The sequence below is a fragment of the Orussus abietinus genome, unplaced genomic scaffold (genome assembly GCF_000612105.2).
Source record: "Orussus abietinus isolate OABI.00-Male unplaced genomic scaffold, Oabi_2.0 scaffold11, whole genome shotgun sequence".
Lineage (NCBI taxonomy): Eukaryota > Metazoa > Arthropoda > Insecta > Hymenoptera > Orussidae > Orussus > Orussus abietinus.
The window spans coordinates 2,046,398-2,071,020 of record NW_019396016.1 but is presented as its reverse complement, the minus strand read 5'-3'; the positions used below and the strand labels follow the sequence as shown (position 1 = coordinate 2,071,020).

General features: G+C 55.2%; 2 protein-coding genes across 3 annotated transcripts; one reads left to right on the top strand and one right to left on the bottom strand.

The window, feature by feature from the left end:
• Positions 1 to 105: 105 nt before the first annotated feature.
• Positions 106 to 24,445, bottom strand: LOC105704062 (dedicator of cytokinesis protein 3). The gene is made up of 17 exons (XM_012432946.2): positions 24,008 to 24,445; positions 21,449 to 21,532; positions 21,188 to 21,381; positions 20,963 to 21,111; positions 7,612 to 7,696; positions 7,049 to 7,507; positions 6,595 to 6,894; positions 6,284 to 6,488; positions 5,989 to 6,171; positions 4,183 to 5,905; positions 3,736 to 3,898; positions 2,763 to 3,200; positions 2,550 to 2,691; positions 1,780 to 2,455; positions 1,351 to 1,718; positions 944 to 1,284; positions 106 to 864 (listed from the first exon to the last, which is right to left on the bottom strand). Exons 1-17 carry the CDS (start codon positions 24,042 to 24,044, stop codon positions 697 to 699), a joined length of 5,715 nt encoding a protein of 1,904 aa, XP_012288369.1. The 5' UTR covers positions 24,045 to 24,445; the 3' UTR covers positions 106 to 696.
• On the top strand, positions 11,592 to 20,569 carry LOC105704063 (innexin inx3). Of its 2 annotated transcripts, none has more exons than XM_012432947.1 (5): positions 11,592 to 11,717; positions 16,166 to 16,350; positions 16,417 to 16,841; positions 16,917 to 17,312; positions 17,806 to 20,569. In XM_012432947.1, the coding sequence occupies exons 2-5, from the start codon at positions 16,188 to 16,190 to the stop codon at positions 18,010 to 18,012; spliced, it is 1,191 nt and encodes a 396-aa protein (XP_012288370.1). In that variant the 5' UTR covers positions 11,592 to 11,717; positions 16,166 to 16,187; the 3' UTR covers positions 18,013 to 20,569. The 2 variants fall into 2 exon arrangements, with proteins under 2 accessions (XP_012288370.1, XP_012288371.1); XM_012432948.2 differs by lacking the exon at positions 11,592 to 11,717 and adding an exon at positions 14,853 to 15,085.
• Positions 24,446 to 24,623: the final 178 nt, after the last annotated feature.

Genomic DNA, 24,623 nt, shown 5'->3' with positions numbered 1-24,623 from the left:
TTCCGGGGTCGATTCCGATGATCGTTTCCGGATCCTCCGGTTTGGGTGTGCTCGACATTTGGTGGTGGCCCCCTCTTCGCCCTCTCACTGATCGTCAAAACCAACTAGATAAAAATGACTTTTATTCTTCTTGAAAATATAAATAAATTACAAAATATATAGGTAGATCAATACTCGGAAGAGCGTCGTCTTTAAACTAAAATCAGCGGGCCTCCGTTTCGATCCTGGAAGCCACCGTCGCTCGATGCGTCAAATAATCGGAATTGACTGGTTCGTGCTGAATTAACCTCTCTAAGCCTTACGAGCTACGTAAAAATGACTGATATCTTGCGCACGGGTGCCCGATACGGACCTCCGGGTTGTCCCGGAACGACCCTACCGGACTCTACTTCGGATTCCCTCGGAAGCAGGACGATGCTTCCGGTCTTCAAACGGAGCACCGGTTATCGAGGTACGATACATGTAGGTAGATAGAATCCTCTTGCGATAATGATTCAGAAGATTTCATTTTAGATCGTTACAATATGCCCTTAAGCCTACTTGCCCGGTGGCGCGTCCACCCCGACGGCCCCCTTCGAGGCTCCGTCTCGTCGCCTGCCGGAGTCGGGCGAAAAACGTTTCCGACCGGAAGGCGACCCGGTTTCGAGGTATCGACGCGTCACTAATATTAACCGCTAGGACTAGTCGATATCATTGTTAGACGCTGCTCTCCATGTCCGAAACCACGGAGAGGGTCTGCAGCTTCGGCACGGAGTAATTCTCCGCGTGACCGTGGTTCTGGGACCTGCTGGACCCTCGCTCCAGAGTCGAGGGCGCCGAGGGAGTGTCCTGATGGGCCTTCGGTGGTATCGGTGGCGGACTGACCTGGACATAACGACCGAGCGATCGAACGATGCACCTACGCTGGACGCGTTTCCGAGTCAACGAAAAAAAGCAGGTTTACCTCCCGGCTGTGCCCCTGGAACGAACCGCTGGAAAGGTTGCCGACCGAGGCGTTTAGATGCGTTGCCGAGGGAGGAGAGATGTTCATGACGTCGTTGCACCTGATTCTAGGTTCGAAGTCCTCGTAACTGAGGTTGTTCAGGTTGGTCAGGTGCGCCTGGAAGTCCAAGAGACTGGCGGTGGAGATCCCGCTGTCTCTGAAGTCGGCGGTCTCGTTTTGGGGAATGTCGGCGTCGTCGTCCGTGCTCCACTCGGCGTTGCGTTTGGGCGTCGGTCTCTTCGGCGGGGCAGGCGGCACGGGGGGCCCCGCCGAGCACGAATTCGAGTCCCTCTTGTCGGGAGCTGCAAAGAGAACGATCGGAGTGAGCGTCGCTTTTCGAGGAACGAACATCGCCCCAAGATACGCACTGCAGCCTCTAGGTGGGAGCGGAGGCGCGGGGTCCGACTGCGGCCCGGGCTCGCTCCAGGAGCTCCTCAGGTTGCTCTGATCGGTCCCGTCCGTGGGGGTCGGTAAGGAATGTCTCAATGGCAGTTTCGGGCTCAAAGGCTTGCTCAGCGTTCGCTGATGAGTCGGTCGGGGAGGCGTGCTGCCGTACCCCACGGAACGGGGCCGCACCTCTCTTTGCGGAATCGGGGGCGGAACGCCCTCCAGCTTCGTGTAGAAACCTTCGTCTTCGGGGAGACCGTCGCTGTCGGCCTGCGATATCCTCGAGCCCACCGATTCCAGGGTGACTGGTCTCTGCTTCTCGTTCACAGGCAACGGCGGCAGGGGCGAGCTGAAATTTTTTAACGACCGCGTTATTTCGCCCCTCTCGTCGGCAATTCTCGAGGACGTACTTTATAATACTATCTTGATGCACGGTGCGTTGTCTGGCCAGAGGCCCCAGGCCTTGTTTCAGCTGGGTGAATCTCTCGATCAGTCTCTTGTGGAGAGGCTGCACGCCAGCGGGGGCGATTTGCCCGTGCAGGACCAGGCCGGACTCCAAAACGCTCATCTGGTCCAGGATTAGGCTCTTCAGCTTGTTGACGTGCGGCACCATCTCCGGATTCTGTCTGGAGAACTCCGGCGTGAGGAAAGCCTCTTGGTACTTGGTGATGCCGCCCATCACGTTTGCATCGATGATTCCTTGAAGTCGCATGCTGAAGGGATTGATGTTTCTGTGCGGCTCCGCGGTGTATTGGGCCACGAGCCTTCTCAGCTCCCTTTCCACGCTTTGCATGGTTTCGCACGCGTATTGCACCGGGGCGAGAAGCTCGGATCTTTTTTCCACGACTTCGAACCACCTCAGGATCCCTGGAAGCCTCGCCTCCGTGGTGAGTGTCGTGCGCTCGATCCACAGACTCTTGAACTCGTTTTCGCGATCCACGGGACCTCTGTGAAGAGGCCGGTCGAACGTGAACTTCCTCACGTCGTTCACCAGGTAGAATGCTACCACCCTGTCCGGAATCTCTGTCGTGCTGCATGCCAGACTGCTCTCCTCTGGAATCGGCTTCACGTTGCAGATCTGTATATCTGCGAGGACAGGAATTACGATCGAAATCATTTTTTCCTCTCGCGATAGGCGAACGAAACTAAGAATTAAGAGCGAAGAAGGGTTTGGCCTTACATTGACCCTCGGATGAGACGATGCTCTCATCCGGAGGGGAGTTCTTCATCAATATCTGCGCGCTAGGGAACTCGGTCTGGAGCCGCTGGGTGAAGGCTCCTATCCGCTCGTACTCCAATCCCCGGTAGATGAACAGTTTGTTCTAAAAAGTGTACCATCTTGTTAGAAAGTAAGAAAAAAAAAAATGAGAGCATGCGTTACGGGAACACCTACCCTGACGAACAGAGGAAAGCTCAGGCCGTAATACCCAACCCTGAAGTATTCGGGCTCCGGTCTAAGCTGGGTGAGGATATTATCCAGAAACTTGGCCTGCATTTTCAGGATTTGACTGAGCTTGGCGTAATCGTAAAGCCTGGTCTCGTACAAGATGGCCAATTCCTTGCAAAGTGGGATGCCCTTCTCCCAACACTTGCCTCGGTCGAAGTAATGAACGATCTGATGGTAGAGCAGCTCCTTTCTTTGCCATTCGGGTTGCTGAGGGTGGGTGTGATCCGGTGGTAAAATAGTGGATCCCCAGCCAAGCTGATCGGCGTATAATTTCATGGTAAACCCAGCCTCGGTGTAATTCTCTGCCGCCAGGTGCAGGTCGTGGAGCTTGTAAATGTACCTCAGGTACATCTCCTTCCGGTTGAATTCGTTTTTATAGAAATTCTGAAGAAGGAACAGGAAGAGTCCCATTATTTCCACAAATTTTCACTTACTGTTTATGCTAATTTTTTTTTATCGTCCTTTCGATCTCGAAAAGGCAAATTCTTCGGTCGTTGAAGCAGGAGCAACTGATAAACGTCACCCTGGGATGTTCCGAAGTACATACATGTATCGCTATGTTTGTCGACAAAAACAGCGTGTTGCTTAATTAAACTAACAAATGGAAATTAACACGATTATTTACAGTGGCGAGTATCCCCTCTGCAGGGCTCATACATTTCGCGTAAATGTATCGTATTGCGGGTAGGACAAATAGAACGATATTTCGATTTAACCGTACAGCACCCTGAGTAATCGTTTAAAGGATTTGACTTAACGAGTATATTTCAGCTCACGATAAGCCAGCGAACAGTTTGTCTGGAGCAGGAACTGCACGACGCGCAAATTATGTATCAAAGAGAAGTTTATGTTTGCATACCGATAATGGCGTATTGTAAAAATTGATAGTGCAGTTTATAAAACGTTAATAAGTGTTTACCAATAGATTAACGGTGCACGACATGCGTTTGTCGCGGTTCTCGTCTCCCTGTATGACGCTCCTGTAATCTAATAGCCGTTCTAGCAATCTCGTGACAGATGTTATGAAAGCGGTACCGCTGTCCTTCCAAGTTGGATCTTCCGACTGTACTCTGTCCAATAACCTGCACAATGCAATTTATACGCATAACATATTATAAGTATTTCATACCACAGTATCTGCGAGATCGATCCTAAAAATGTGAAAAAACCGTCAAGACTTACACGGCACTCAGATGCTCCCTGCGGCGTGAAAGTTAAAAAGCAAAATATTTAATGGCGAAATAGTAAAAGCTGGGACGAGGAAAAGCGTTATTTCGTACGAGATATATCAAATTCTCGACATAAAATGTGTGGTTTCAAAGTGGATCTTTGACGGGAAGAAGAATTTCAATTGAATATCACTGACATTGTATTGAAGAGTCGTCGGTACTCGTCATCGCCCTTATTCTCGCTGATGAGGATGTCCAGTTTATCGATGAGTTCCGATTCGACGGACTTGAAGCTCCCCCTGGTTCTCTGTTCGCACTCCATCATGTCAAAGAAGATGTGCAAGGTTGCCTTCCTGAGTTCGCTCTCGGGCACGAGGGTGACCTCCAAAAAGGGCCCAACCATGCTGGGAATAAAGTCTAGTTTTCGTTCTCTCAGATTGGACCACATCGACAGGATTTGGAATCCCATGAGGACCCTCATATCCCCGTATTTCTCGACGATTTTCTCCCTCTTGACCTCGGAGAACTGTTCCAGCTGAAGGGACGGCTGAGTGAGGTACGCTACGGCCAGGTTGAAGTACGTGGACCAGAGCTGGGAGTCGAAGCCGCTATTCAGAAATCTGAAAGCCAAAGGTTGGGCCAATTCTTGGAGAGACTTGAGGATCACGTTGTTGGCCTGCATCCTGATGACCAGCCAGTCAGGCGGGAAGACCTCCTGCTTGACGAGGTCCCTAAAGACGAGGAATACCCTGAGCAAGAAGTCCTTCAGGGGCTTCCTCTCCCCGCCGTGAGTGAGCTCCTCCCAAAGTCTGGAATAGTGGTACTCGTCGAGGAGCTGCAGAAGGCCGACGAGGCAGGCGACCAGGCAGCCCAGAACCGGGCTGTTGGAGTCGATAATTATCAGGATGGTCTGTATGAGAACCTCCAGCGTGGAGAGACAAAGGGTCTCTACGTCGTGGTGGATGCAGTTATTGACTTTGTTCGTATCGCGACCCCTTTTGTGCAGGAAGCTGAGGATCTCGCCGAGAATGTCGGTGCAGGCTCTCAGTTCCTCGCGTTTCGCCAGGTGGACTCTCAGGTGCCGGCAGATCGTTACCAGAAGCAGATTCCTGCTCTCATCGTCCTGAAAGAGCCCGGAAGTGACGAGGTTCTTGATGGTGACCAATTTGGCCTGCATCAGCTGCGGCGAGGGTTCCCTGGGAACGGAGTCGAGCATCGTGCAGGTCAACTTCGCGACCTCGAGGACCGGCATGACAGCGATCAGCTGCTCGAAGACCGCCGAGATCGACAGCAGCAGGGCGACCTGGGACAGCAGGACCACGTCGTACGGCATGCTCAGCATCTTGTTCAGGGCCGCGAAAACGCAGTAGAGATCCCTCTTGAAGCTGTCCTCGTATTGGCCGGCCGTGGCCCTGGCGAACAGCAAGCGGCTCTGGATGATGAACTTGAAGATGTACTCCAGGGAGCGAAAGCACTTCATTATGGGCTCCTGCCTCTCGGCAGCCTTTACCCAGTCCGCGCAATGCTGAACGCTACTGAGGAGACCTTTGTAAACCAGCGCCGCGGCGAAGTGTCCGGAAATGTACGCGTCCATCACCGGTTTGAAGTGCTCGAACTTTGAGTCTTCCAGCAAGCTGAATATCGAGACCAGGACCTGAAAGACCAGGCCGGAATGGGCCGTGGAGTTTCCGTCCTCGGTGTGGAACATGGAGAACAGCGCATCGAGAATATCCTGGAGGAATTTGACCAATTCCTCGCCGTCCAGCCTCAAGACGCGGCCCAGGGCTTCGGATATCCTTTCCGGACGGGCCTTCCATTGGAGGAGGCTCAACAGGTCGACGTTTTGGGTCAACTTTGTGCTGCATAGGAGCGAGTGAACGAAGACCGCCTCCTTTGGTGACCTCGTGAACGGCGCGACTCCTGAAATGCCGGAAAACTCTCATCGAGAATCGTCGCGGCAATTCGTTACATATCTTTTGTTTAATCAAGGTCGTGCTTATTACCAGGACAATTTGGTTCCCTGGTACTGCTGGGCAAGGACAGGTAGCCGAGCGAGTCCAGCTTGACGCGTTCCTCGCACTTGTAGATGTACAGCTCGTGCGGCCCGTCCTGAAGAGTCGCACCGCCGGGCTCCATCAGCCTTACGAAAGCGAAGCCGAAGAGCTTTTTATCGTTTTTCTCCCGAGCTGAAACGAAAGTTCAACGTGAACGGAGCTACCGGCAACGCGCGGAAACGTTTTACGTTCCATCCAACCGCTCGGAACGATCCTGGTCGCTTTCTCGGGGAGGTGCGCTTACTCGAGCAATGCCGAAATTCGAAGCGCACGTGGCTGCCGTAGAATTTCTCGATGGGTATCGCCAGTCTGACGGTCTCTGCCCAGTAGGGGCTGTTGTGGTGATAAATGATGAGACTCTGGTACTCCGAGCTACCGTCCATTCCTGCCGCCCCGAACAAGCAGCCCTCCAAAGGCTGGCCCTCGGCATCCAAGACTAGTATCGTCACCTGACGAAGTGAGAAATGATATCATCACGTCACGTCGTTACAATAATTTTACCGATACGGGGTAGATCCAATACGCAGCGGATAAAATCATCGTCGTCGAACGAACCTCTATATTCTTTCCCGTGGATTTGCCCCCGCGCTCGAACTCTCCGTGCTCCAGTTTTAGGTAGAGATCGTTCCTCACGTCCCCGGGCATGATCACGTCGGAGAAACCGAGTTTCTTGGTCAGGCAGATGTTCTTGAAGAGTAGGGGGTGCTCTTCGCGAACTTGCAACAGTTCTCCGTGCAAGACCCTCAGGGAAACCACTATCCCGTAATTGGGTTGCCCTGGAAGCGGGGAACACTTGTTGTTCCGGATGATCTGCTCGTGGAGCTGATGGAACTCCTTCTCCTCGCCCTGGTACACCTGCAACAACGGGAACAGCCATTCAACTTCCGACAACTGGATGGAGGAAGAACCGTGTACCGTAACTCTTGGCTCCCGCATTGAGCTTCCATCCGCTTTTTCATCCGGTTCTCCCGGCAGGGCCTTCCCTCCCGCGAAAAAGGATTTGGATTACCTTGAAAGTCATCTCGAGTTCTTCGGTGTGATCCTGCGTGGCCTCCGCGAGGGACAGAACGGCGACCCCGTGGGGTCTCCTGTAAACCGTGCCCCCCGACTTGTTCTTGCCGGAGTCCGAATAGAGCATCCTTCCGCACCTCATCACGTGGGCCACCATGTAGAGGTCCCGACTCAGGTCGGCGTTCCCCAGGTCGGTGAAAATCGTGCAGTTGCTGTGCATCTTCTCGACGTAGTTCGAGAAGCCCTCCTTGGAGATCCTCACCAGGAATCGCTCGCTCAGGTACTGGCTCCTTCTCGCGTCGTAGAGGGAGAAGTAGATCTCCGCGTCTTCGCCGACGTAGTGGCCGAAATCCCGCATGCAGAAGTAGAGATGGTGCGTCAGGACCTTTTTGTGCTCCTTCCGCCTAAGGGTGCCCCTCGCCGATGCACCCTGAGAGTTTTCTGCGCTTTGGACGTGCTGGGCAGAGAGAATAACGCGGTCCGGTAAACGATTGCCCTACTCGATCCGTACTAATTTTATAAAGACGGTACTTTGTTCAAAGTATTGTTTTAACATCTCACCACGTGGTACAGCTCGACGAGGGACATCGTGTCCGGGTCCACCATGTGAGCTCCTTGCCTGGGCACCAAGTCCAAGCCAAGTTTCCTAAAACATAAATGGTATTTTATACCATTGATATTCCCGATAGTCCTGGTATCTTAAGGACGTTGTGAATTGGACCGTGGTAGGCATCGTCGATGAACGAAGAGGAGAGTTCATCGTTATTTTTCGTTCGTTTTAGTGGCAGCGGAATTATTTAACTTCCCATGACCCCAGAGAACAGCCGTACGTCGGGTGCATGAGAAGTGCACGTGACTTACACATGCGTGCATCGCAGCTCGAGGGGCCCACGGGGGCCTACTCTTCATGGAATGCACGTAAGTGGCCGGGGACTCCGGTCGCACACGAGTGCGGTATTAAGCTTGCTCGAACGAAGGTGCGATCCCGGCCAATAAAGTAGGAAGGGAATTCTTTAAAACCTGGCCGATTCGTTCGATCGTTCCTCGACGCGTCTATCGTTATCGCGATTAATCGGGACCGCATTTCATTCGATCGGTACTACTTCTTGCAAATCGTGAAAAGCCTCCGTTTATCGAACGTATATGTTACGAAGCAACGTATGTAATGTCCGATATTAAAACAACGTTAAAGATATATGAAAAAGCTAATTGGATAAGAAAATTCCATTTCGATTCCCTGGGGAACAATGGCTCCTTTCTTCCATTTCTCGGAGTGCGCGCGCGTTGAAATATTCAAAGGGGCGAGCAATAAAAATGGCTCCGCATAACTGGCCGCTCCCGAGTCGATATCGAAGGGCGTTCGACCGAGAATTCGACCCGACCAGGCGCAGCCTTGAGGCCTAAAAGCATTTTCACCGGTGCAGGTCTGCGGTATTCCAGGGTACGGTTCCCACACCTACACGGTTCGCAGGGCCGACCCTCCTCGCGGTCCCCCGCGATTCGTCGCGATTAAATCTTAAAGAGACGTCGTCTAAAACGTCACTTGGAACGTTTTGCGGGCCTTCGATCCGCCAAATGCGGCTGCAATGGCGCGAGAGCTAAATCGAGAATTACGCAACTTTGTCCTCGCTTATTTCTTAACGAAGGGGACAGAAATTGCGGGTATTGCGTTTTTTCGCGAAAACTGCCCTCCCATCGAACGAGGGCCGCCGGCTCTGCACGAGAGAAACGGCAAGAAAATTGTCGGTGTTTTCTCTCGGAGGGATGAACGTTTTATGCACGCGAGGTTCGGGGCTGTCGGAATTGGAGATACGGTCCTGCACGAGAGGCCCCGAATGGCCCCCCGCTTGATGGAATGCAGGTGAGCCAGGAGACTTCGATGCGTGGAGACAGGTTCAGGCGATGTCCGTCGACTCGGACCTATGCTCCATTCCAAAGATATCGGATATTCTCGCTCGGTGAGACCTCCTCGGCCGAAGCGACCCTTGCGGCGGTCTCTGGATTTCCTCTCGAGGTCCGACGACCGTCCGGCCGCGAAAGCTTTCTTACCTTTGCGGGCAGGGATCGGGGTTCGTCGCGTCATCGAGTGCCAGAAAATTTCTGAATCTCGAGGCCGATCCGTCCTCGACCGGGAGTACGCTCGAAAAAAACGGCGGACTTTGAGGACTCCCAGAAATTATACCGTTCTCCGGTGCATCGCCCTTTTGCCATTCGGTTGCCATTCGGTTGCCGTTCGGTAGCACCGAACACTGTAATTACCTCCGAGAGGAGCCCCTGATCTCCGACTCCCTTCGCCCGGAATATCTCTGGCGGTCGTTGAATTGCGCCAGGCCGTTCCGAACGGGAGACGATTCGAAAAAGGGGAAAAATCGGCGCACTCCGACTAGTCGTCGAAATTTCATCGCCCCTGCCACCGGGTTGCCTCGACGTCCGCGATTACGCCTCGGTGGAGTTTTGCCCGCCTAAGAACCGGGCTCTTCGAGGCGGGCGGGGACAGGTACCTCGTTAACCGATTCCATCCCCATCCACGAACGAGCGGAAGTAACTAGTCCTTAACGATATCGACGCGTTTACGTCTACGCTAAAAGGCGGAACATATACCGGACATCTGCGGCATCCTTCGCGTTGGAAATTTCATTTTTTCTGGTTTTCTACGATTTTCCCCGGTAAACTGCATGGCTTACGTAATTTCCGGTAAAAACCATGAAAAACGCGAAGTTACCGACTCCGATCTTCGACGATGGGTGATCGCCGATCGGTCTCGGCGGGCGAGGGGCTCGCAGCGCCCCGCGCGGCGGCGGCGCGGACCGGCGGACCGGCGGACCGTTAACCGCAAACGCGCGCGCACTCTCGCCTCGTCCAGACTCCGCGGTCGTTACACCGTCAGGAGAGGGACGGCGGGAGACCGGCGCACGCGACGCGCCGAGAGTTACGAGAGACATGCAAATCGCGTCGCGAACCGGGGGAAACGAGGAGACGCGACGTCCCGAGAAGTCCCTCGCGCCGTTGCCAAATTCTCCGCTTACTCTCGGAGGTCGCGTCGTCCTCGCGGCGTCCTCGCGGGAGGTATTTCTTCCGAGGACGCGGAGAACCACCGTCGAGCGGTCGATCGTATCGACACTTTCCGGCACGGCGATGCATTTTCCGTTCGTCTTAATTTCTCGACCAACGGTCACCGTTGCAGGCACTCGGAGCCAACGCATCGACGGTCCGTCGGTCCCGATTGGATTCCGTTGCGGACGCGAATATTAACACGGGAAAGAGAGAAAGGCATTGCCGTCGATTTCGGAATTTCGGCCGGGGCTCGACCGGTGGACCGGTCGAGAGAAGAGAGGCGGTTCCCCGTGTCGTAAATAATTCGGAATATTTCTCGGTTTTCGAGGAGGAGCCCCGAGAGGCGGTTGCGAGGGCTCGATGGAACGGAGAGGGTCGCTTTTAACTCGCAGGACTCGTGGGAACTCGCGCCGCGCGTCCGCGTAACGCCGTGCAACGACCTACAGGGCGGTTGCCTCCTCGGTTGCCTCCTTGAAAGTCCGCGACGTCGTAACGCGAGTACCCGCAAAGCGATGCGGTTTGGTCCTGGATGTCCTCGTCACCGCGTGGGAGCCTTGGGACGGCTTGCAACGCGCTACGGCATATCGCGATCGTTCCGCGTCCGCGGGACGACGGAGCGGCGGCGCGCGCGGGAAAGGGTATCCGCAATGGATGTCAGGGTCGAGCTCGATTGGACCGAATAACGAGCGATCAGGCCGGACCTTTTTAAATCGAGACCGGAGAGGGTGTCGCTCGGCGCGTAATTACGTAACCCGCTACCTTGCCCGTGCCCTCGTCGGAGGGCCCGCGAATTCCGCGTCGTCCCGTTCCGAAAGCGTTTATTTCCCGAAGTGGCCGCGATCGGCAAGGGCTCCCCGTCGGAGTACCTTTCGCGCTCGTCGGGGAGACGGGAGCGATGCGAAGGAAAGGCTCGGCCAGGTTCGACGGCCGCCCGCGGTTTCGGCTTGGCCGGGTGACGCTCCTCGTCGCGACTCCGGGGGCGCGGGCGGGCGGCCACGAGGAAGAAGGCCTTTAAAGAGCTCTCCGGGGAACAGGTTCTCGGCATGGTTACCGCGTATTCACCGAGCCGAAAACCTTGGCTCTCGCGACGCGTCTCCCCCGGGGATGCCGGGGATGCCGGGGATGCCGGGGGACCCGCGATCCTCGCCTCCCGGATCGCAGGGAACGTTCCGTCCACGAAACGGGAAACGATCTCCGGATTCCCGGCCATTGAGTCGAAGCCGGGGGAACGGATCAATGGAGCGTCCGCGTTTTTAGGCACGGCTCGAGACAGCGGAGACGGTCCAGGTCGCGGAAAAGGAGACGAAAGGAGTCGAAAGGAGATCGGACCCACGAGGACGGGCCGGCTCGCGCCGATTTTGCCCGGGGACTGTACACCTGGTGTCCCCCCCAGCGGAGGCAAGATGGCGGCGGAGGGGCCCGCGGTCCGCGCCCAGTCAGTCGCTCTCCGGGCCCCGCGACGCGCGTCACGCGACTCGCCGCTCGCCGCTCGCCGCTCGCCGCTCGCTGCTCGCTGCTCGCTGATCGCTGCTCGACCCCGCTCGCGCCAGTGGAGGATCTCCGGGCCCCCCTGGTCGTCTTTCCACCGCCGAGCCGCCCCGCGTCGACGCCAGGTGAGCTCCGTCCACCGTCCCGAGGGAGGCTCCCTTCGACCGGTCGAGACCCGCCGCAACGCGGCTCGTGCCCGAGCCAGGGCGACCTAACCTCTTGCGCTGGAAATTAATTGGCTCGAGCTCGTGTTCCAGGTACCGCGGACGGTCCGCGCGCGTGGCGCGTCGCTCCCGCTTCGGACGTAAATAACATTGGACGGGCATGCCGCGTCGTTCCCGCGTTGGAAATAAATAACATTCCGCGCGAGAGGTTACCCTCTTGTCGAGGTATCGCCCGGTCGCGAGTTTGTCCGATTTTGTCCGGTGCTCGGGTGCCCGAGCACGTATCGAGGTTAACGAGCAATCGAGCGCTCGACGCCGCGGATCCCGGGAAGAGTTCCGATCTTCCCCGGCAGGCGCGGGCTCGGCCATCGAGAACCATTCCGGATAGCCCCCGAGGTCGCGTCGTATCGAATGGAGGCACGATTTCGCGCGGATTTTCCTTTCGACGAAATGGAACTCGAGAGGCGACTCCGGACCCGAAACATCGGAAACGTCGTAAATATCTTCCGCCCTTTGAAAGGTAGTCGAGCCGGGCCGACCGAAGCGCAAGACGGGGAGCTCGCCGGCCGAAAGGGGAAGGGCTCCTTCCAGGAAGCCCGCTCCGGTAGGCGCCCTAACGACGCGAACGTCGCCATTGCCCTCCTTTCCGCCGCCTCCGCTTCTCGGATCGGCCCTCGCGGGGAAATCGACGCGATCGCGTCCGGCTTTCCTTTCCTGGCCGACGTCGTGCCCGTAGCTCGGAAACCCCCGCGAAAGAACGGAGGACGCGAGGCTCTTCGTCCCCTTTAGTCCCCGGGTCCTCGGGAATTAATCACGAGCAATTAAGCGCGCGGTTAGCTCCGGCCCGGCGTCGTAACTTTCGACGACTCGCCCGGCAAAAAGGCTGGAAACGCCTTTCCCCGAACCGGTCTCTCTCCATCTCTCCCTCTCTCGACGAGCGGCCGACGCGGAGGAATCGACTCCTCCTGTGGGCGACCCGAAAGCGCGGAGGATCCTCCGGATCTCGAGCGCGGACGGCGATCGTCTCGAGCCCTCCGGCGAGGAACGAACCGTGGGAATCGGGGACCGCGGTTACGCGACTTCGTCGGGCGCTCCCCTTCCCCGGTTTCGACGTTTCGACGTCCTTGGCCGTCCGATCGCTCGGCGTTCGACAAAGGGAAGAAGAGGAAACACGGGTCTTTTCCCTTCGACGAAAATCCCGACGCGAGGGTCCAGGAACGGTGACTAAGTCTCGAGGAATGGACGGGACGCGAACCGTAATTCGTCGCGATGTCCCCGATCGCGGGTTCCTTGCTCTCGCGTTCGACCTCGCCCGTGCTCCCAAGTCGGCGCCGTAAATACGGATTTGGTTTATGGGCAGACGAGGCTTCGCTTATCTGCCCCTCCGTCCGGAGGAATCGTAAAGGTGCCTCCGCGTTGGACCGAGCGCGGACGCCGAGGGGGAGAGGACGGCGAGTCGCGCCGTCTCTTCTTCTGCCGTTACTTCATTTATTTATCCCCGAGGTCTTTATAGTGCCGTCGAGGCAACGGCGGCGTTAAGTCATCGCCGGGTGCGCGGCTCGTAAAACGACGTTTACGTTGGACGAGGCGCGCGACGCGGCGGGAAAGGTCGCGTCGACTTCCCGCGACATCCAATATGCGGATTGCGGTCGAGTACGTCTCACGGTCCAGGGTGATTCAGAAAATACCGGGGAAACCCTAGACCCGTTTCCGGGATCCCGATGACTCGGTGTCGGGTGCTCGTGGGATCCCTTCCGACGGCACCGAGGATGGCCGCGTTTGCCTCTCGTCTCGGTGGGGTTTACGACTTCCGTAGATTGGAAGGAACTCCGACTCCCTCGTATCTTGAGTAAACTGTCGAGGTTACCGGATGGTACCTCGCGGATCGAGGGAACGGCTCGATTATCTTTTTTTCTGGCGGACCGACTCCGAAACGTCCCGGGAGCGTGGGCGAGCTTCGAAGGAAAAATGCTTCGGGAGGTTTTCATCGTATCTCGGTTCGATTTTCCCGGCAATTTGGACAGAATTTTCGAGGAAGAAAATGGATTCTCTGCCTTCGAAAGCGACCGAGAGAGGGACCGCGTTCGTCCCCGCGATATTCCCCGGGTCCGCGAATGCGCGCGCCCGGGGGCGACCTCGACCGATTTTACGATCGAACCCGAAGAAAACTCGATTCCCTTCCCAGGGGACGAAAACGAAGGCCCACGCGATTTTTGGCCTTCCGAACCTTTTCGGAACCCGAATTTTACGGCCGGACTTTGAATATCCGACCTAACCGTAAATCCTTTCCGGGAAGCGATTACCGACCTGGACGAGTCACCGCACTTGGACTTTCCATGGTAAACGGCGTTACGAACAAAGTACCACTTTCCGCATCCATGTGCATTTCTGGAGCCACGCGTTCATAGGGAAGTTTTCCTCAAATCTCTTTCGAGGGGAAACCGAGGTCTACCGGAATCGGTACGTGCCTCGGGGAACGTTTCGAAGACCTTTACCTGCACACTCGGGTGTACCGAGTGGAGCGTAATCGATGCCTTTCTACGCGTAGCTACGAATCCACCTTTTAATGTATGCAGGACACGTAGACCCGTCGGACCACGCGTTAAGCCTGGATACGGTATGTCGATGGCACCGACCGAAAAGAGAAAGAGAGCCAAGCGGTATCCCGCCTAACGAAAAAAAGAAAAATAAAAAAAATGAAAAAGAGTACGGTCTCGACCGAGTCGTCGCGTATCTCGTTTCCAGAAGTCGCCCTGCCCAAAAGAACGACGTAACGCGATTTCACGGGAATTTTTATATAAAATTGGCATTTTTAATCGAATATTTTTAGAGTCGCGGGTTAGGAGTTCGGTCATGAATTTCGTAGCACGAATTGCTTTTGTTCACTAAGTAGTAACGCGTAGACCGTGTCGCTCCCCGCCCTGCCACGTACAAACGGACTTTAAATATATGCAAGACACGTACGGAAACAATATCCAGCGCTAACTTCTCGTCTGGCGTATCTTATCGGCTCGGGTCTCGCGGACGACGCTTTTGTAATAGCATAAAGTTGGGTCCCGAAGGAACGCTCGTTTTTTTTTTGCGCGAGCAATTACGATTTTTCCGGAACGGAATTTCAGTTCAGCTCCGCGCGTCTGGCGGGACGCTACATCCGCTGGATGGACCTAATTATACGTACAAAAGATCTCTCTCCGTCGCAGCCGGATATTACACGATATGCAGGATACGTGGAAACGCCACGCAAGCTGCCAGGACTGGAATTTCAGTGCCTTCTCCGTCAAAGACCCGTCAAGGACGTATTACAAACCAGGAATGACTGGTTTAACGCGGTACGATTATCCTTTTCTCGTTTCCATCGTGAAAGTTATCGGCGAACGCGGGGTTGCAACGATCGCTTCGCGGAAAGAAAAAAAATATATAAACGGGCTCGGGAAAAATGAACGGACCCTTCGAGGCTCGGGGAAAATTTATCCTTATAGAGATAATCGGGTCGGGGTAAACGGGGTCCTTCCGGAGAAGTCGGTCCCTGCCCGATAACTGGCCTTATCGCCTCGATATTCCTGGCAGCTCGGAAACTTTCGAGGACGCGCGAAAGTTTACCTCGAAAGGTCGGCGCATGGTCGAGGACGAGGATCCTTTGACCGCGGAGAATCGCTCGCCGCGAGACCGGGTCGAGTTTCGCCACGGTGGTCGAAAGGTTGCGTCAACCTCGAGGAATTTTCTGCCGACTCGGCGATCGGCGCGAAGCGAGGACACGTCGTCGGAGCCGCGAGACCGCAAACGTACAACGATACGACGACCCCGTTTATATCGTTTATATAGTTTATATAGTTTACACGATTACGCGTTTACGTGGACGAACGTCCTGCGTGCCGCTCCGCGTTCGGCATCAGGCCGCGGAAAGGAAGTTCGACGCTACGAGTTTCTTGGCGGACGGCACGAATCGGGGAGAAACGTTCGCTACGGAAATGATTTTCCGGGAACGAGGCTCGTCGCTGATTTATCGCGGAGTCCCACATTCGCGAGGGAACCGCGGGGTGGGGGCTCGGCAAACGGTACGACCCTGAAAAAGCGGCGTATCTGGTTTTGTGTCAAAGCGCAGGACGAGCAAAGGATGTCCCGCTCGGTGGCCTCTCGAAGCCTTCCCTTCTCCCCGGCCGCCTTCCTCGCGAAGACGGAACGCTCGGGATCTGGCTTGGCGATTGACCCCGTGGGCCTCCGCACGCGTCCCGCCCGGCCGACGCTGCTTCAATTAATCTCGTAATAAAATTTTAACGACACGCAACTCGGCCACGCCGGCCTCGAGGCGCTCTCGTTGCGCTCTCGTCGCGCGTCGCCATCGCGCGCCTCCGCGGAGCCCGGATTTCGGAGACGCATCCCTCCGACTCTCCAGCTCTTTCTCGCCGCAGGTGATCCCGACCCCCAGGAAAGATGGCGGTCTTCGGTTTGGTCTCGGCAGTGGCCGGATTCGTCAAGGTCCGGTATCTGATCGACAAGGCGATCATCGACAACATGGTCTTCAGGGCCCACTACAGGATCACCTCGGCGATCCTGTTCGCCTGCTGCATCATCGTCACGGCCAATAATTTAATAGGTGAGTCCTCGGCGACGCCACCCCGTTGGTCCTCGAATTTCGCTCACGGTGGTTCCCGTACCGCAGGTGACCCAATAAATTGCATATCCGACGGAGCGGTGCCCGGCCACGTGATAAATACCTACTGTTGGATCACGTACACCTTCACGCTGCCGGAGAACTCGATGAAGCCCGTCGGCACCCACGTGGCCCATCCCGGGCTGGGCGGGGACACCTCGGAGAAGAGGTACCACTCGTACTACCAGTGGGTGCCGTTCATGCTCTTCTTCCAAGGGATCCTCTTCTACGTCCCCCACTGGATGTGGAAGCAGTGGGAGGAGGGAAAGATCAGGATGATCTCGGAGGGGATGCGCGGCGCCCTGATGGACACCAAGCAGGAGCGCCAAATGCGGACGCATCGCCTCGTTCAGTACATCGTCGACACCTTGCACCTGCACAACAGCTACGCCGCCGGCTACTTCTTCTGCGAAGCGCTCAACTTCGTTAACGTCGTAAGTTGGCAGCCTTCCGATCGCGACCGAAGTCATTTTTAAGATCCGTTTTAACGACGGCCCCCTTCTCCTCAGGTTGGCAACATCTTCTTCGTCGACTCCTTTCTCGGCGGAGCCTTCCTGACGTATGGCACGGACGTCGTCAGGTTCAGCAACATGAACCAGGAGCAGCGGAGCGACCCCATGGTGGAAATCTTCCCTCGCGTCACCAAGTGCACCTTCCACAAGTTCGGTGCCTCCGGGACCATTCAGAAACTCGATGCCCTCTGCGTGCTCGCTCTGAACATCCTCAACGAGAAGATCTACATCTTCCTGTGGTTCTGGTTTATCCTCCTGGCCGTGCTGTCGGGGCTGGCCCTCCTCTACAGCATGGCCGTGGTGTTGCTTCCCAGCACGCGAGAGACCATCCTCAAGAGGCGATTCAAGTTTGGCACCGCAGCCGGAGTGAATGCCCTGATCAGGAAAACTCAGGTTCGAACGCTCCCTTCTCCGTTTCGATGTTGGACGCTCGATGCTCCTGACGCTCCAGGAGCATCGAGAGTACCATCCTCGGATCATATATATCTACACCTCGGATTGGACCTTCCACTCCAAGGAAGCACCCTGAAAAAAAAAATTATCGAATCAAAGAAATATTTCTTTGAATGGTATCAACGAAATATTTGATTAATTCAAAGAATAATTATTCGACTCGAATAAATTTGAATAAATCGGATGCAACGTTTATTCGGAATTGTGACAATTTACTCGAGTCAAACAATTATTCTTGGAATTAACGTAATATTTCTTTGGTACTGTGCAAAGAAACATTTCTTTGGTTCAATGAATTTTTGTTTTCTCAGCACGGAATGGCTTTCACCGCGTGGGGGAATTGTCGGCACGCGTGGTACATTCGTTTATCCCTTCCATTGCAATGCGAGGTCCAGATATCCATGGTCTAAGGTACGATCACGTTCGGTTTCAGGTCGGAGATTTCTTGCTGTTGCACCTGTTGGGTCAAAACCTGAACATCATGATGTTCAACGAGGTGCTGGACGAGCTGTGTCGCCGTCTTCACCTGGGCTCGAGCAGTAGGATGTCGCCGGCCACGGTGCCCTCGGCACCCAGCACGCTGGAGATGTCGCCGATCTACCCGGAGATGGAGAAGTTTTCGAAGGACACCCCCATCTAGGTCTTGTGATAAGTCCGCGCCAAACGATTCCGAGGGTGCCTGCACCTCGGTCGGGCGAACGATCCGGAAAGAGCTCGTGCCACGGACCGTCATCCCGACGAAGCTTCCGATGGCGCCGAGAGAGCCATTCCCGTGACTCGTTCTCTCTCCGAGAGGAGTCGCATCGGGAATTTCGATTTCGAGTCGCCTCGCCGGAGGAATCGGTACGTTCGGGCGATCCGACTAGCCGGGAAGCGTTGCCGTCCGTGGCACGAGGTAGAGATACGACGAGCGAACGGGCGATACCTTTGCGGACGCCGGTCGATCGCCCAGGAATTACTTCCGAACGAGTCGACCGTCGAAAATCCTCCGGCTCAAAGGTATCGCTCGTTCGTCGCGCATACTTTGAATTTCGCTATAGTCCGCACCCTGCGTGCCCCGCGTCCGGCAACTTCTTTCCTAGGCGAGTCGCCGGATGCCTTTGCCTAACGATCGCGAAACTCTTTACGGATACTGGTGCAATGACTGTACTCGACGCAACGATTAAGTCGATCGAAAAGGTTCGCTTTACGGCGATCGAACTTTCTCGAGCGAGCGTGCACCGCGATAAATTCAGCGGCGTCCGTATCTTTTCTCACCGTTGCATCGATACTTTTGCGCACACCGGTTCATCGACGAATCTCGCTCGACGCGCGATCGAGCACTTTGCTTAAGAAAAATCTGTAAATCGCGGTATCTTTCTCGAGATATCGAGCGATCGTAAGCAGTCGTTGACGTAGACGTCGCCGAATTTATTTACGGTATACGAAGGATGATCTTGGGGCAAGGATCGAGTCGCTTTGGAGCAGTGGGCTGTGATTCGGTCGTTCTAAGCGTCTCGTGAAATCCGATCGGACGGGGGTTACCTCGACGACGTAGCTGTGTTACGCGATGCGATCGATACAGCAGGAATTAGTTTTGCAATCTTTCGGAACGCGGTTTCGGGTGCCCGGGTACTTCCGGTGACCGGGTCGCCGGGCAATCTCCGAGTCGAATCGCGAGCTCGTTAGGACCGATTAAATTAACGGTGGACCAATCGTGCGGCCCTCGACCGCGTCTCGTTCCATTGCCGGTGGTTGTTGTTTTTCGAATTTTCCGTCCAGGGTATTGGCACGACCACCGTTTCGAGTCGACGACGAAGCCTCCCTTTTAGGTCCTTCGCTTTACCAGGACTAAGCGATTTCGGTCCGAGCCGAGGCTATCGCACCGAGGTTCGTTTTTAAAATAAGGATTCTACGTTAAGGAATGCAAAAGTGGCATCCGAGGGGTAAATCGTTCGTGAAACTTTTCCCCGAACTGGGGGATATCGAATGGTTTTCAATTTTACAACGCGAGTAAGGAGACTATAAGCAAGGTCCCGATCCCCATGAAATTTCATTTTCTATACAAAATGTTGAAAATATTTATGAAGAAATTAAAAAAAAAAAAGATTGAAATTTCATGGGACCTTCCTTGTAGCCTCCATATTCGGGTTGTAAAGTTTGAAGCCGTTTGGTGAAAAGTTTCACGAACGGGACCTCTCAAATGCTTCTTTCGTATCACCTTAACTCGTATACATATCTTGTATGTAATCGCGAGTTGGAGTCACCGATTGCTGAACCGTTTGGAGAGAATTTATAGCCGCTTCGCCGAGCGTGACGGACTCGGCCGGTAAAGAGCGCAAAGCGGGACGAATTACGGGAGCAATCGGTGATAAATTGTCCTGGACGTTTGCTTATCAAGTAGTTCCGTTTTCGGCCAACCGATGTTGCGGCCGCTAGGGCCCGATTCAGGACACGCTTATATGTACGGAACGAGAGAACCGACGTCAATTTGTACGTCTGGAATCCGACCGACTTCTTTGCAGAGGAAATGTACGAAAATTCGATGGCACGGGTCCATTTTTCCGGTGCCGTGTCCTCGCTAGTTTTTCTTGATTACGGTTAATTTCCTAATTACATACAATTGAGCTCACTCTTGCTGCAAGAAACACGCGATTAAACCCTCGTGGAAGGACGAAAAAAAAATGGGAAGAGTAGCTCCGAAACGCATACGTCGTACACCGGCACGAGTGACGATAATTTATCGTTTTTTAGGCAATTTCGTCTCGAGCGCGGATGCTAGCAAAATATTTGATTTCTTAGTATCTCCCTTGGCCTTAATTTCGCTCATCGTGCTCTTCCTTGACCGCCTCCTGCCTTTTCCACTACTCGCAACCAACGTTCCCAACAAGTATATCGCCATGACCGGTACCGCTATGATTTACGTAGTTTTTCTAGAGCTCGGTCGATCCTACATATAGTCCCATTTCGAGTGATATCTTAAGGTAATCGTTTAAGAGAATTACACCGATCGGATAGATATAATAGTTATTCGATATTATAACGTGCCTTTCGTAGGTTAAAGACATTAGAGTACGTTGTACTAAAAGTAACGAGGATATATGCTCACTCGTATCGACTGCGCGCAAAGTGAGAGGAAGACTGCCAATTTGTGCAAAGCCGTAAGCAATTACGATGCATAACCAGAAAATAAAAGGAAACCTGCCGATACGGCCCGAGGATTTCATTTTTGACGACGCGCCCTCGTTGGAGGTCCCAAGGAAGGCGAACGGTAAAATAAGGAATAGCTTTATTTCCGCCCGGCTGCCTTCGTCTCGGAGGAACGTGGTATCGCGATTTCGGCAAATGAATATTCGATCGAGTGCTGTCAATTTTTTCATTTCCGGCTACTGGGTAATCGTAAATTACGTACAACCGGTATTCGATGTTTATTTAACGAAGCGTTGAACGCGGCAACGAATGCTTTTTAATAGTTTCCGTTGGTGCCGATCGTTAATGCTGATTTTTTGCATAAATTTTCGGTGTCGACTTTTACGTTACCTCGAACGGCCGATCGGACGGTACTCCTCTCTTAGCGCGCAAACAAAAGAAACTGTTCACGGTTGACTTACCGATTGCCCCAGTCCACCTTGTTGATGATCTGTAATTTTAACTCCCGCGTCTGGTCGGTGGTAAGCGTCCCGGCAAGAAGTTGCCTCCGCCATTCCAGCAACTCTCGCATAACCTTCCGCAAGGTATTGAACTTGTAGGTCTCCCGCTCCTGAGACGGACGCAGAAACGCGTTTTTAAAGTAATTCCCCCGACAACTCGAATTTTCGTAAACCCAAAAAACGCACCACGTAGAGCCGCTTCCAAATTCCGCCCCATTCTCTGAGGACGAGGGTAACTTCCCGGACGACGGGATCCTCCAGAGGGATGACGGACTCGAAGAGGCCTTCGTTCTCGATTTTGCACGGCTTCAGGTGAACGTACGAGCTCGGGAAGATGCCCTTGATCGCTCGGTTCTTCGTGGAGAATCCTCTGTACCAACCTGTAACCGAGGAAACGTCTCTCTTATTTTCTCTCGCGATGCCGAGCGAAGGTCGCCGTTCGATTACCTGCACATTCTTCCAAGATTTGCACGGTTTCCCCGATCTCGAGTGGCAGTCCGTAACGCGTATCCCCTCGCCAGTTGTAAAGTGCTGGAATAAATATTTTGCGGCATCGGTGTCGAGGTACTCCTTTCGACTCGGTCGCGAATTATTCGTATTCCCGCCGCGTAGTCGATATCGGGGTCCGCGCGGGTTCTCTTAGATGGCGCCACCGGGCCGCGGCGAGTCCCCCGACTCGCGCACACGTGCTCTCGAAGCGTGTGCTTTAAAGAGCCGCGGACGCGGCGAAAGCACGTATTCCTCCGGAATTCGAATTCGCCCAACGTTCGATATTTCCATTGAGCGAGCCTCTCCGCAAAGGTAAGTTCCCGGCACGCCCCCGAAATTCCCCCGGTGTTCCAAGCCCGTCGGCGACGCCCCGAACCGGAGAAAAGCTGATCGTTCCTGATTGGGCGGACGGAACGGTTCCAGGGACCCGATTCTCGAGTTCATACGGATTTCTTTTTGTATACGGTTGGACTGGCATGATAAATGTTGCCCCGTTGCGAAGTCGCGTCACTGGTCAACATTTGAAAGTCTTGCGCGAAACTATCAATTTCCCGGACGAACTCGAGAATCGGGTCCCAGGAGCGTCGTCCGGGGCGTCGAGACGTCCCGGGAGGAACGCCTGGCGAAAAATTCTTTCCGGGAACGGTGGACTGGCCGAGAAGTCGGGGTGCCGGATGCGCGTGACGACGACTTCCGGTCCTCGCCAGAGACACCGACGCGAGATGCATCTCAATGAAGCGATGGATACTCCACATCCTGCCTCTGGCTCCGACTCTTGCTCCGCGTTAACGCGATGCCTCGAGTCCGGCTCCAAAGAGAGACGGAGGCGAGTTCCGGAGGGCCGGACATCGAAGTTTTCTCCGCGGGTTTCCCGCGGTGTATCTTTTTTTCGGATCCACCGGAAGGAGGCTCCGGGATCTCCGAACAAAGGACTGGCGTCGGGTCGAGTTTGCCAGGTTTTCCCGGGGAATTAAATCGATAACTCTCTTTCCGTATAAAACATTCGCCGGAAGGGGACCAGCCCCGGGTCTCGCAGTCGGGAGGGTCCTTTCTCCCGCTCCGCGAAGGGGAATCGACGCCGGGGGAGCGTCCAACGAGCGGCCCCAATGTACGGCCAGGAGTGCCCGAAATGAGCCAACTAGACGTAAACAATGCTCCCGGACAGCGTCGCGAAGCCCTCTTCGGAGTCTAAACGGCTCCATGGTACGTTCCAATTGCGAGTAACGTCATTAGTGACGAGCTAACGAAGCGAGGGACCGACGTTACCGACGGCTTAAAGGCAACTTACGTTTTCACCGCGAGCGAATTCAGCTTTTGAGCGGGGGCCTCGAATGGACTCGACGGCTCCTCCGGGACGAGGGGCGGATAATTTCGTTTCGACGGTCCATGGGACGGATAGAAGAGATATCGGAGCTTTTCGCGACGTCGACCGGCCGTTTCTCCCGCCTCCGTATTTCCGGCGGCCGAAAAATATGCAACGCGGTTGAACCGGATACTCGGTGTCGCTTTACGTTGTCCCGGGGTCTCGAAATAAAACGTACGTCGGCGCTAAATTCCCGCGCAATCCGCCCGCGGGAAACGAAAGCGGGCAATTTCCTCTCGACCTCTCGCGCTCGGTGTCCCCGTTGACTCTCGATTTCGTTCGCGTTTCGGCAATTCCGAGGACGAGACGGACGCGGCATCGTTCGACCTCGGCTTCCCGCTCGATACGATGCACCGATTTTGCGAACGTTTTTCCGATCGGCCGAGCCTGCCGAAGGATCTGGCGACCGTCTCGGAGTCTATTCCCGTCCGGAGCTCCTCGAGACGGGGAGACCGGAAGGTGGCAAGAGGGCAATAATTGAACGATCTCGGCCGGCACTTACGAGCACCGAGGTACGCGCGCCTACGTATCGGCTCGCGGAATTTTATGACCGCGCGGCCCATCCATTGTACCGTCGAGTCTTATCGCGTGCATGCGCGCTATCAATTGCGCGCCGGGTCGACTCGACTCCGCCGGTGTCTCGCAAAAAAGAGGCTCGACGCGCGGAAAGGAAAACGGAAAGACCCCGACCCGGCCGATTGTCGTGCCGACCGCTCTCCGTTGGCGATTTTCATCGAATCAACGAACGCCGACTCGGCTCCGAATGCGAGCGAACGAAAGATAAAGAGATCGCGACCAGCTGGATGTACGTCTCTTCCGGAGAAACCGACGAAAGGAGGGTGACGGTCCCGGAGGATCGACAAAATTCGGCAGGGTTGTCCTCGAGGTCGGCCCGGGTCGGCCCGGGTCGGCCCGGGAGTCGGCGAGGGCAGACCTTACCACCCGGTCCTCGACCGATCGATGCACGAATGGGCCCGCGCACTCCCTCGCGAGCACCCGTCGCCCAGGGCGACGGGTGCTCGCGAGACGTCTCGGGACGAATCGGTCGGGTCGAAAAGGCGCCGCGCGTCCGGGGGTCTTTAAAGGGGCCGCTCGGGGGTGCGCTTTGACAGCTTACGGCGCGCGCGGGTTGACGCGTCCGACCGGGCACTCACCGACGCCGTACTTCGTCGTCTTCGTGGTCGTCCACATCTTCGGTTACGCCGCCTGGTCGCTACATCGTTCCGGGAAGTCAGCACCGCGGTCCGCTCGTGCCTCGCGAAAAATTCGAAAACACAAACATTGGGTGTGTTGCTCCACGAGTGCCACTCGGCTCTGCGAGCGGCGTTGCCGAAGCGGCGCGACCGCCACGCCGCCCGCGGCCGACGCGCGCACCAGGAATCACGTGGCCCGCCGAGGTCGCCCGAGACCGAGGGGCCGCGATTGCGCCCTGACTCGCCCTTCTCGTGATTTTCCTATCGATCTCGAGCTCCGCGTCCTCCCGTTTACGACGATTTAACGGGAGGGAACTTACGAGGGAGAGTCGGACGTTTCGGGGTCTCACCGCGAGCCAGAAGAGAATTCGCTGCGCGACGATGCGTCGCGACGGTGAACGCGACGACGCTCGACGCACCATCTGGCGGGGATATGTCGATCGCTATCGCGCGCCTCGTCGATAAAGAGGAGCGGGGTGATAAGCAGCGTTGTGCAGTGGCGCGTCGTTCGACGTTTTTTTTTTTTTACGTAAAATACTTAATAAGGGAATATTTTACTTGACTTCCTCACCTTTTT